This window comes from Miniopterus natalensis, chromosome 12 (assembly GCF_054644295.1).
Source record: "Miniopterus natalensis isolate mMinNat1 chromosome 12, mMinNat1.hap1, whole genome shotgun sequence".
In the NCBI taxonomy this organism is placed as follows: domain Eukaryota; kingdom Metazoa; phylum Chordata; class Mammalia; order Chiroptera; family Miniopteridae; genus Miniopterus; species Miniopterus natalensis.
Genome location: NC_142092.1, coordinates 64,552,496 through 64,564,342, shown reverse-complemented (window position 1 = coordinate 64,564,342; position 11,847 = coordinate 64,552,496). Strand labels below are relative to the sequence as shown.

The following is an 11,847-nucleotide window of genomic DNA, read 5'->3' as shown; positions in this document are numbered from 1 at the left end:
GCTGTGAGGAGCACTGGGGGGCAGTGCTTGGTAACATGGGCTGATTGATTATAGAGCCCAACTCTTATTGAGGGACAGCGCCCATCCTCCTGTTAAAAGGACAGAGGGAAAAGAAGTGGGACTCAGACTGCCTGTCCCTTGGGTAGGGTTTGGGATGGGAGGAGTGGCAAGGGCAATGGAAGAGCCAAGGGTAGCCGCTGAGAGTTTGGGGTCTGGGCTCAGCTCTGCTGCTGATGTGCTATGTAACTTCAGCTGACTTTTTCCCTTTTCTGGGCTTCTTGGGCTAGTCCTTCGTGTTCCCTCCCAGCCCTGATGTTCCCAGACAGATCCAGAGGTGGCTGTGGGAAGCTGAACAGTGCCCATAGGTCCAGCCCTTACCCCTTAGGGGGCCTTGACTGGTAATTGGTTGGACCTTCCCCTCCTGGGTCCCCAGACCCAAGGTTTGAAGTTAGAGGCAGGGTGAGTTCCGTCCTCACTGGGTGGTGAATGGTCATGGTAGGTGGGTGGTGTAGGGCCTTGAGGTGTTGCCAAGATACTTTTCAGATGCTGAGCTCCTGTGAGCAACAGCCTTGTGCAGGCATGGCTTCCTGGGGCTGGAGACCACATCCTCTCCCCGCAGATGGCAAGCTGAGGGTGGCCCAGGCCAGCACTCCTTAGGAGAGATGACCATGCTATTAGAGCCCTTTGGGTTGGCATGGGGGTGGTGGTGCGTGTGCACAACACATGTGCACATGCCTGCCCTGGGTCTTCTGGGCAGCTGGTTTGGTGCAGACCAATTGCCTTGCCCTTCTCCAGCAGTGTCTGTGAGCAAACAATGAACATGGGTCTCCAGGGAGCCCATGAGCTGCTGAGAGCAAAGGAAATGGTTCAGTGACACTGAGCACTCAGGGTGCACATTCCGTTGCTTAGATTTCTTTCCAGGCATTGGTGGAGCCCTTGTCTCCTCCCCTGAACCCTGTCCCCTGAGACAGCCCCGTGGGTCCTGGGGTTCTCAGAAGTCCAGTGACCCCTTCTCCTGCAGTCGGAGTTGGAGCTGCAGGACCCAATGTCCCAGCCCTGGTGCTCGATTTCCTGCTTGCCTCCCTTGTGCCCCCAGAGACCCGCTGCAGCAGCAAGAACCTGAGAGGCTTTTAAGATGCATTTGGGGCTCAGCTGCAGCTTCTGTTGGCCGAATGATTAACATCACTCACACTCCTAGGTTTCTTGTTTCTTTCAAATCAACATGTGTGAAGAGTTCAATTTGGGGCAAAGAAGATGGTAAACAAGGAACACACACAGCCTTTCCTGCAGGCTGGTGCTGGTGAGGGTTGCTCCCTGGCCGAGGAGAATCAGCCCCACCCAGGGACCAAGGACTCCCTTGAGTGACGTGTGTGAAGGGTGCTTATCTCCGCTGGAAAAGCATACTCCCAGGGTCTAGCATGGGGCCCAGAACATCATGGGTGCTCAAGGAATGTGTGTTGGGTGGACAAATGAGTGACTGAAAGAGACCAGAGGCACTGCCTCAGCTTAGGGGCTGGGAGTGCCCTCCTCCCCCAGGGCTCCAAGCTGGTGGCTGCTTAAATCTGTCTTGCCCTCCTGCCCAGCTCTCCCCAAGCTTCATTGGGGCTGCATCGCAGTGTAATGGGAACAGGCGGAGAGCTATCGCTAACAATTGGGACATCTCCGGTCAGCCAGGGCCCATTGTGGCCTCTTCCTGCCTCTGCCGCCCACTGACTTTGCTGCTCTTTGTGTTTCTGCCTCCCAAGCAGCCAGCATCCCGCCCACAGTGTGTCTTCCTGGCCTGCTCTGTTCTCTCAGGATGGCCTGGAAATGTCTAGCTGATTCCTGGGCTCTCCGTCCACCCTGGGGAGCCAGGTGCCCAGTCTTGAAAACTCAGCCGCTGAGGTTCCAGCCACTGGATGCTTGGAGTTAAGTTTAGTAGGTGACATTTTCTGGACACATCCTCAGAGTCCACCTCAGTGCTACTGCCAGGGTGAGCAGAGGGAGACATTTCTACCTCAGGGCACATGGCCTGGTGGAATGACAGAGAAGTAAATTGGTTTGGGGGCAGAAGTGTCACATGGTGGTCAGAGCGCAGGCTGTGGAGGCAGGCTGGGTTCAAATCTCAGCTCTCACTTTCTTACTCTATGGCTTGTATGAGTTGTTTTCCCTCCTGGGCCTCAGTGTCTGCATCTGGAAAATGGAGGCTAATCCTCTTGGCTTGTCTCGCAGGGTAGAGAGGCCTTGGTGAATGGCTCAGTTTGGGATCTCAGTCCAGGCTTAAGAGGACTTTTCAAAAATGACAGCAAGGTCAGACCTGGGTGGGGAAGCCCCTCTGGGCCCTACACAGCCCCTGACTGGGGATCCCTCCTAAACTAATCCAAATATTTGTTAGTGGGAAGGCCAACCCAGGAACCAGATGGCTCCTTGTTACATTTCAAAATGGCAAAAGCATTTGGAGTGTTAGATAGAAACCCAAATGGCCCCGTCCCATTTCCTTTACACTTGCCCCACTTCCACACTCTGGAGAGTCAGAGCTGAGCCTCATGTTCAGAAGGGTTTCTGATGGGACTGAGGTCTCTCCCGGTCAGCAACCTTGCTGCCTGCTTTCCCACAGCTGCGGCTCCTTCCTGGCACCCTGGGTTCCGGAGGCTCGTCAGCCTTTTACGAGGCTCTGAGCCGTGCTGAGCTCTGCCCCCGTTCTGTCCTTCCCTTCAGTGCTGCGAGCGCAGACCAAGAGGTGGAGTAAACTTCAGTGAAGGGTTGGGTAATGCAGGAGGGCGGTGGTGGGTGTCACAGCACAGAAAGGAAGAGACCTCTGGGGTGGATGGTAGCTCCCATCGGCTGGCTGTTTGATGCCCAGAGCGGGCTCCTGGCTGCCTCTCCTAGGGGTGCTATCTCAGCATTCCTTGAGTCGCACTGAACCACAGGCACAGGCCTTACAGCTGGGCCACAACCTGGTTAGTTGCTAAATGGCATTTGCTCCAGAGATTTCCCTGTCTCCTGTGCCTGCTTCTTTCTCTTTTCCCAGGAAGTACACATACAGCCCTCTGGGTGAGACAGCTGGCTGCGCTTGAGCAAACTGCTCAGACAGTAGCCAATTCTAATGCAAGTCTCACTTTTTGCTCCCAAAGGTTCTTCGGAAGACCTGAAATTCTGTGTGCTGTATCTAGCAGAGGTGAGCCCTTCTCTCTGACTTTGAGGAAACATATGTGACCTGGAGCTTGAGGGGAGATTTTGGGATGGGTCCTAGTCCAGGGTTCTGATGCCCCCTCCATCCCAACTCCTGCAGGGGTCCTGGCAGGTCTGGCATGGTGGTTTCCTGCCCTATAGAATAGGAACCAGCCATCCCTGCCCCTGTGTCTCTTACCTTCATGTAGAAGAGTGGAGGACACTATGGCCTCCTGCTCAGGACCTCCTGGGCTCCACTCCTGCAGGGGTCATAGTGAGGGTGGGAGCCGGTCCTCTGGAGATTACCCTAATTCCAGTGCCTGCCTCTTTCTTCTTCTTTTTCCAGAAAGTACCACCTGAGACCCCTCCTAGGGGTCTTGTCAGTGTTTAAAATGGCCTAAAGGTAATTGTACCTTTAACTGAGCCAGATAATACAGGCTAAATAACACATCAGGTGTCTGTTTGGGGTTGAAGGCCCCCCTCAGTGTGATTGCTGTTCTTGGTTATCTCAGTCTGATCAGAATCTCGGATGGGCAGTGTTATGCCTTTGCTGAGCAAAATTGGGCAAACAGCTTATTGCTTGATATGGTTTGGGAGATAAAATATCATTAAACCAGAGGTTTAATCGGAGGCTCTTGGTAATGAAAAAGCTGAGAGCTACTGAGCCATGAAATTCTTTTAGACTTTCAGTGAATTTTCTATTCCCAACCTGTGTCTCTGCTAATATGAGCAGGGGAGCTCTCTGTCCCAAGCAAGGATTCATTCATTAGACCCACTCCTGTCCTCTGCTTCTGCTAGCCTCTGTCTCACTCAACAGTCCTGGGAACCTGCCTGACTGTGGGAAAGTCTACATTGGCCACACCCTGTGGGTGGAGCATAGTCTACACTGGCTGGCCAAGAGGGAGGAGTGTATGTCATTTGTGATTGAAAGTCATTCCTTCAATTCCTGGCTAAGATAAGAGGTGCAGGCCTTTGAGAGAATCCCCTCGGGTGAACAGACCTCTGGGAACAAGACATTTGATAAGTTGGCTACAGGGGAGAGCAGAGAGTTGCAAAGGGCAGTGCCCATTGTCAGAGCTGAGCTGGGGACCCTGGCTGCCTAGAATGGCAACCCGAGGGCATAGGATTGCCTCCCCTGTGCCAGCACATCCACCAGGCACTGGGAGTAGCTGGTGTAGGCACTTCAGGGCTAGCGGGCGTTCAGTTCTGCAGAGCCAATATGCAGCTTAGAAGCTGTGAGCCAGGCTGGGAGGAGCCGGCGCATTGGCCCCTCCATCATCACCCCTCTGGATTCCGATTCTCTGTGGCAGGGCCTGAAATGAAGCTCCAGGCTCTTTAATGCCAACAGAGCTTCTTGCCAAGCTGGGCTTGTTTTTCCAAGAGAAAAGCACTTCTGCTCATTTGTTTCCTGGGGGCTGTGACCTCCTAGCCTTCCAAAGACTGATGAAGGGATATTGATCTGGGGCCTTTTATTTCAGTAAAGTGCCAGGTGATCTGACTCCAAGGGGCTGGGGGATTGAAGCTCACAGGCAGCCAGAAGCCTCTCTTTTCTCTTAATGGGCTGCTGTCTATGAGGGGCATGTCCGTCCGTAATGGAGACAAGAGGAAACTGTTTGCCCTGTTGCCTGGGACAGGCTTGACACATGGTTCTGGATCCCACGGAGAACCCCGAACTCGCATCTTAGTTGGACCTTCCGACAGGTGGTTTCCCTTCATCGCCTAACAGGCAGGTGGCACCCAGAGAAGCCAGGGCAAGAGAGTCAGGATTTGGAGAGGGTTTTCCACTGCACTGAGAAAGCCCCAATTGCTTGGGTGGCAGTTGCTCTGATTGTGCCCCAGCAGCACGTCCTGGGTGGGGCTCCCATAAGCAGTCCTTGGCCCTGAGGTCTCTGTTCTCCTGGATAGGTGTCCCTCAGCACCCGCAAATCCATGGGACAGATGCAGCCCACTACTGGCTTCAGAGTACTAGGGGCATTGGGTCAAAGTGCACGTTAGCCAGGGGCCATTCTCTAACGTAGAATCTGATTCCAGCTCCATTAATTTCAGTCTGCACTTTGGGGTTAAGACCTAGATTTGAATCCTAACTCTGACATTTCCTACCTGAGTGATCTGGGCAAGTCACATACTCCTCTCTGAAACCAGGCCAATGAGCCTACTTTGCAAGGTTGTTGTAATGATTAAATGAGATTCAATAAGATGCTGTGTCCGAGGCACTTAGCTCAGACCCTGGCACACAGTGAGTGCTCAATAAATGGGAGCTGTTGTTTTGTCAGCTTCATAACAGGGGGAGAGCTTTCCATATTCATTTCCTCCCCATTAGAGTTATTGATCTTTTAAAAAGAAAGCTAAGAGGAATGTCTCACATTCTTTGTAATGTACATATGCAGTTATACAAATGTGGCAAGATCACAGGCTCTGGAGGAGACAAAGACAGACTTTGAACGTCTCCTCTCCTGAGGACCTCCTGGAGCCGCCAACTTGACCTCTCTGAGCCCCTGGTTTCTCATCTGAAAAATGGTAGCAGCTGTGCCTTTCTTCCTCCCAGTGTCACAGGGCCATTGGGAGAACTGAATTAAAGGAGGGGATGTTTGTCAAAGCAAGTGAACAAATATAAATCGTAGAAGAAGAGGTTTTAGTTTTTACAAAGATAATATTAATTTAGGAACAAGGAGGTGAGGCAGGATTGGAGTTTTAAAGAGGCCAAGAGGAGCTGGGTCCCCGGTTGGACTTGGGGATGCTCATGTTGGAATGGAGAGGTCTGGGCCAGGTGCTGCTGTGCCTGGAGAGGTCTGTGCTTGGCCACACTGCAGTCAAGAGGCCCTGCCTCTGAATGAGATGTGTAAGAATGCCTTCGGGGTAGCTTACACCCTTGACCCTGGAGCCTGCTACTGAGGGCAGGGTATGCATCAGCTTGCAACTGATGGGTTGGATCACACAGTGAATTAAGAGCCACAGTTCACGTGCAGGGGCAGCCAGGACTGCACTACGGCCTGATTTAGACAGATTTAGGTGGATGGGAATTCAGCCTCCCTGGAGGGAACTGGCTTCATGCTGTCTCTCTTGGCCAGGTCAGCCTCAAAGCTGTAGACAGCAGCTCAAGAGGAGCCTTGGGAGCAAGGGCTTCCTGATAATGTGTACCCATCCAAAACAGTTAGCCACCGGGCCAGGCCTGGGGTAGGTCCTTAAGATTAGAAGCCTTTCTTGAGATCACAGATGGGAAAGTGCTTTTTAAAATTGTTAATTAGATAAAAGGAATTATGATGGCAGAATTCCTGCTTCAGAACTGAAAGGGGAGAATTTGGGGCTCAGGGAGTTTAAAGGATTTGCTGAAATCCAAACAGCAAGGTAGAGGCAGAATCTAGAAGGCTCCAGCCAGGGCCAGCTTTGTGGAGTGATGGCCTTTTCCAAGCTGGAAGGGGCCATAGTCCCTGCCTCACCCCTCCCCTTACATGGGGAACACAGTGAGACTGGGAGCAGAGGGCCTGCTGGTTGTCTCCTGCCCCACCTGACTTCTCCCTGGGGAATCTTGGGGTCTTTTGCTGGGTGTATCCTATTCTGTAGTGGGCTGGGGGTTCTGGGATGTGGAGGGGACCTGTTGTTAAGTGATAGGATTGCCTCACCCATCCACCCAGTTCCCAGAAGCCTGGGGGCAGGCCTTTCTTCCCTATCTCTTTTGATGCTTTTTGGAAGATCCGCTTCTGAGCACTTTCGGGCGGGAGAGGAATGGCTATATCCAGGGAACAGTTAACATGGGAGGTGCCCCCACCCGAGGGTTGTGTTGGATGGTAGAAAATGCTCCCAAATGCTGTTAGATGATACCAATAGCCACCCAGCTCGGAGCCTTTGCATTTGCTGTTCCTTCTGAGCACAGTTTCTCCCAGCACTTTCTTTGCTGGCTCCTTGTTGTTCAAGCCTCACCCTAGCGGCCCCTTCAGAGGCCTTCTCTGGCCACCAGGCTCTAACAGGGACCTCTTCTTTTGCGGCCTTTTCACAGTTTGAATCATGTTGTTTAATTGTTTATTGGTTTACTGTCTGCTCCCAACCTGAGGGCAAGAGCTCTGACTCTCTTATTTTCCCCTTTCCCCCCAGGGGCTAGTACAATCCCTGACACAGAGCAGGTGCTGGATAAATATGTATTAAAACAGATGAAGTACTGAGCAACGACAGCAGTAGCTGCTGTCTGTTGAGGCCTGAGATGGCTCTCGTCACTTGCCTCCCAGTAGCGCTGAGACGGGGGTGACAGCATCATCATTCCCATTTTATAGACTTTCCCGAGGTGGTCAGCTAGGAAGTGGTAAAGCTGGGATTCAAACCAGCCCTGCCAACTGCACGGCGCGGAAGGGCTGCATCCAAACACTGTCTTCTCTGTTTCAAGCCATCCAGCTCACGCTCTTAGCTCCCTGGCTGAGTTCATCTAATCGCAGCCCTGTGAGGTTGTAATCAAATTCCAGCGGAGTCAGAAAGAGCTCCTAATCCCCTGACCGGAGCATGCTGCACTGGATGACAGCACTGGGCCGGCTGTAACGCCCCTCCCCGCCCCAGCACACTCTCAGGACCTCGGGCTCAGTGCCTGGGTCCTGGCAGCCCCCTGACCCTCAGGCCTCGCTGCCCTGGCTTTGACCTTATTCCAGAAGTCCCTCTAGGGAGCCAGAGCTTACCGAGGCATCCCTTGCCAAGCACTGCGCTAAGTTCAGATGAAAAAGGCCTTCCAAGAAGGAGTTTCTAGTCTAGTTGGGGAGACAAGACTGCAGCACTTAACAAGGTTTAATAGCAAAGTGAGATTTAAACGACAGCAGTGCCAGGGACTGTTGTTGCACCCGATGGAGCTGAAGTTATGGATCAGACCCAGCTCATGGGCCAGGCGGCAGTGGGGCCGTAGGAGGCCACGTGACTGTCCACCAAAGACTTTCCAAAGGCTCCTGTTGGTATGCCTGTCAATCACCCATCCAGCCTTGGCCTGGTGATCAGATGAGTGCGCCCTGGGTGGGGGAGGGGGTCCCGGCTCCACAGAACATCAGGAGCGGGGACCTTGGCCCTCTGGGTTCCCCACGTGCTCTCCCAGCTGCTGCTTTGTGCTGCCTGTGCCCGGGGGTGACCTCGCCACTTCTATTCTGTGGCTCTCCATAGGCCTCCACTGTGTTGGGAACCGCCGCCTCCCTCCCTTCCCCCAACCTGTGGGCACAAGGCTCGCCAGCTGGCCCCCCAACCAGCTTCCTTGCTCCTCTGGCTGCCTCGATGTCACCGGGGATTAGTGTGCATTTGTGGCTTTTAGTGGGCACTCCGCTCCCTGCGGCAGCCTCGCCCGCCGGAGCCCAGGGATGGGCTTGGGCCTGGGAGCCCCCAGAACCAGGGAGCAGCCCTGACCGTCCCTTTCTGTTTTCCCTGACGTCAGAAGGCAGAGTGCTTATTCACTTTGGAAGCGCACTCGCAGGAGCAGAAGAAGAGAGTGTGCTGGTGCCTGTCAGAGAACATTGCGAAGCAGCAACAGCTGGCGGCCTCGCCCCCACAGAGCAAGGTAAGGGCCTCGCCCGCGGCTGCCGCCCAGCCTCGGCTGCCTGGCTTCCCCTCAGGGGCCTGGACCCTTGAGCCTCCGAATTGAGCTTGGGACCAGTCTGAGCTCAGGAGTCGGATCTGGGCAACGAGCTCTTGGCAGGGTGGACTGTGCTCGAATGTCTCTCCCCCTTGGCATTTTGCTGGGTGTATTGAGTGAGTTTCACATTGCTCGGGTAGAGCGACAGAGCCAAATTGAGCATGACCCATCAGTTCTCGGCTGTGTTCTTTGGTTTGCCCATGACAAGGTCTAATTTGGGCTGCCTCCCTGCTGCTGCTGGGCATGTGGTCCCCCTCTGCCATTGGACTGGTTGTGCCAGGGGCAGCACACTGGTGGATAATGCTGGCCTAAGGCAGAAATAATTGGGAGGGGATGTTTGCGGCAGAAGCTGTCCTAGTTCGATACAGGTCACAGCGCACTGGAGCTAAGTGGAGTTTGCTGGGGACCAGAGGCCGGCCAACTGGAGTATCAGGGAAGATTAGACGCCGTCTGAGGCTGCTGTGGAGCAGGCCCCCTCAGCTGGTCCCGTGCCTGTGGAGGGGACAGGGTGGGAGCTGGACCTTTGTCACCCAGATGCCGGCTACAAGGCACAGTTTTATTTCCCCATTTGTGATTCGCTCAGGTCCCTTCTCTAGCTAAAAGTTGTGGCCATTTTGGGATTTGGCCTGATCGACTGTGAAGGAAGCCAAGGCGGCTGGTCTGGACAGGGAAGCGGGTAATGGAGAGCAGCAGCCTGTATGCTCGCTGGCCTTGTTTCTTCCTGGTGTTCAAGCCTGTCGTGCCAGGGCAGCAGGCACACGGCGGGGGCAGTGGGGTCTGCTGAGGGCAGAAGGTCGGGAAGAGGTGGCTGGGCAGTGGTGCACAGCAGCTTCCCAGCTACTCCCTAAGGGAGTAAGCCTCTGAGAATTATAGAACCTCAGACTTGACTGTTATCTTGTTTCACTCTAGCCAGGGGCAAGAATAACTGATGAGGGAGGACTGTGGGAAAAACATGGACTTTTGTATATCCCTCTGCTACTGACTGGCAGTGTGACCTTGGACAAGTCACTATACCAACTTGGAGCTTTGCTGTCCTCATCTGGGGACAATAGTTCCCCCCTCAAAGGATTGTTGTGAGAATTACAGGAGATGATGCACATATAGTTCATAGCAGTGCTTGGTATGCAGTAGGCACTTAATAGCTGTGGGCAGTGCACTGCCCTGACCTCTGTCCGTCAAGGCCGCTTGTTGCTACACTGGCTGGCTGGTTCCCACGGTCAGGTTCTTTTACTGAACAGAGACCCGTGGAAGCTATAGGTTGTCTTGCACTCTTGATCCAAGGCTGGTTTTAGTCAGAAGCCAGGCTACTCCCTGTTCACTGGGACAGCCCCTGGGATGTCGCATGGCTGAACTTTTGTCCTCCAGCTTTCTTGTGGCTTCGGCTTAGCTCCTTCTGGTTTGGGGAAAAGAGTTCTTTCTGCCCCAGCTTCAGAGTTCTTGGGCTTGGAGTGTGTTGGCAACAGCCTTCTCAATACCTTGGGGAACCTCGTCACCATCGGTCAACTAAATACAGCCTGGGTTTCTGAGACACGCTCTAGCCCCTGAGGGGCTGCGGGCTTGGCTGACTGACCCTGGAAGGGCCCCAGGCTCTGGGGCCTGGCTTCTGGGCCACACCAACATATATGGGCATCCTGGGCAGGCAAATTAAAACTCTTTAAGCATGTGTTTAGTGGAGTAGTTGTTTGCTGGGTAGGAGAAAGGTAAAGAAGGAGAGGCTAACTGCTGGGATAGTTTCAGAGTTGCCTCCTCCCCTGAGACCTGGGCCCAGCTCTGCCTCACACACCCCACTCGGCCCACCCTCCTTAGGAGGCACTTATGTAATTGTCTTTTGTTTGCAGGCCCCTTGGGGGTCTTGCTGCCCAACTCTACCCACTCCCACCATACACATTACAGAGTCTTAGCAACTTATTTCTTCTGCTCACTCACAGAATGCTCCCTGAGGAAAGGTTGGTAAATAGGGTTTTCTCCAGTCCCATATAGTTGCAAGCAACCTTTATGACGCAGCCCAGGTGGCTGTTCACCCAGCCACAGGTGTTCCCCTGTGTTCAGCTCCATCAGGTCCTGGCAGCCACAGAGGTGGCTGGGAACCTCCTCGCCAAGGGCTGGGCCACAGCCTCTCCACTAGGGTTGCTGTTCTCCAGGGGACAGAAGAGGGAAGGCCAAGCAGAGCTTCTTGCTCTTTAAGTAAAGAGAGCCCTGCTTGACCAATTGTCCTGACTGAGTAGCATGACTTTTAATGCCTTTTCTTCTTTCTGCTGCACAATGGAGACCACTGTCCAAGCCACTCCCCGCCCCCGCCCCCACTCAAATGCCTCTCAGGGGAAAGAGGGGTTAGCAAGGCACCTCCCCAAACTCCTATGCTGCCCCTTTTCCACCCTGTTCCTTTCAGCGGTGTTTGCTGACACCTTTGAATGGGGATTCTTCAAACATTTCATGGAATACAAAGTTTTCCCCAAATTTGCAAAACAACAAATGTGATGTACCCTGAACATGAAATGCTTGTTGAGAAGGACAGAGGGAATTAGGGCAAGACGGACTGAAAGGATAGAGGCAGGTGTGCCACTACTTGTTGTGTGACCTTTGGCCACCGCTTCCCTCTGTGACCACAGTGATTCCACCCGAGCACTGGTCTTGTGGCTCTTTCCAGCTCTTCAAGCTTTGCAATTATCACGAAAGCTGAGGACCTGGGGTCATCCGGCCCCATTAGGGAGCTATATACCCTGAAGTTGCCTGTGAAACCTGCTATCTTAGGGGCCAGGTCTGTTTTTCTCTTGGGGGTGGAGAGGGGCAGGCTCAGGCTTTCTGTGCTGTCTTTGAGGTGCCTTTGGCCTGTGGGTTGCAGGGTGGGGGGCCCGGTTGTGGCAGGGTGGACACAGTGAGGCAGGCAGCAGGGGGGCTGCGTTTCTTCTCTGGGGAATCCATTGCTTCTCCTTGCCCACTCTTAGCTGGCCACGGCAGGTGGGAGGCTGCTTGGGACTGGCCTGCTTGCTCTCCGTCTTTCTGCAGAAGTCAATGGCCACCCCCTTTGCGCCCTGGCCTCTGTCTTGTGCTCACCGCTCCCTCTCCCTCCTTGTCTGCCCCTCTCTTCATTATTTAACCCTGGAGGG

The 11,847-nt window shown here is 53.9% G+C and overlaps 1 protein-coding gene across 4 annotated transcripts in view; it reads left to right on the top strand.

Annotated features, from left to right (window-relative positions):
* Positions 1 to 11,847, top strand: part of RGS3 (regulator of G protein signaling 3) — a 107,820-nt gene that overhangs the window by 45,843 nt on the left and 50,130 nt on the right. For all 4 annotated transcript variants that reach the window (XM_087822877.1, XM_087822878.1, XM_087822879.1 and 1 more), the window contains 2 exons: positions 3,114 to 3,157; positions 8,543 to 8,665. In XM_087822877.1, the coding sequence (XP_087679003.1) occupies positions 3,114 to 3,157; positions 8,543 to 8,665 (167 nt within the window). The remainder of the gene's footprint in view (positions 1 to 3,113; positions 3,158 to 8,542; positions 8,666 to 11,847) is intronic.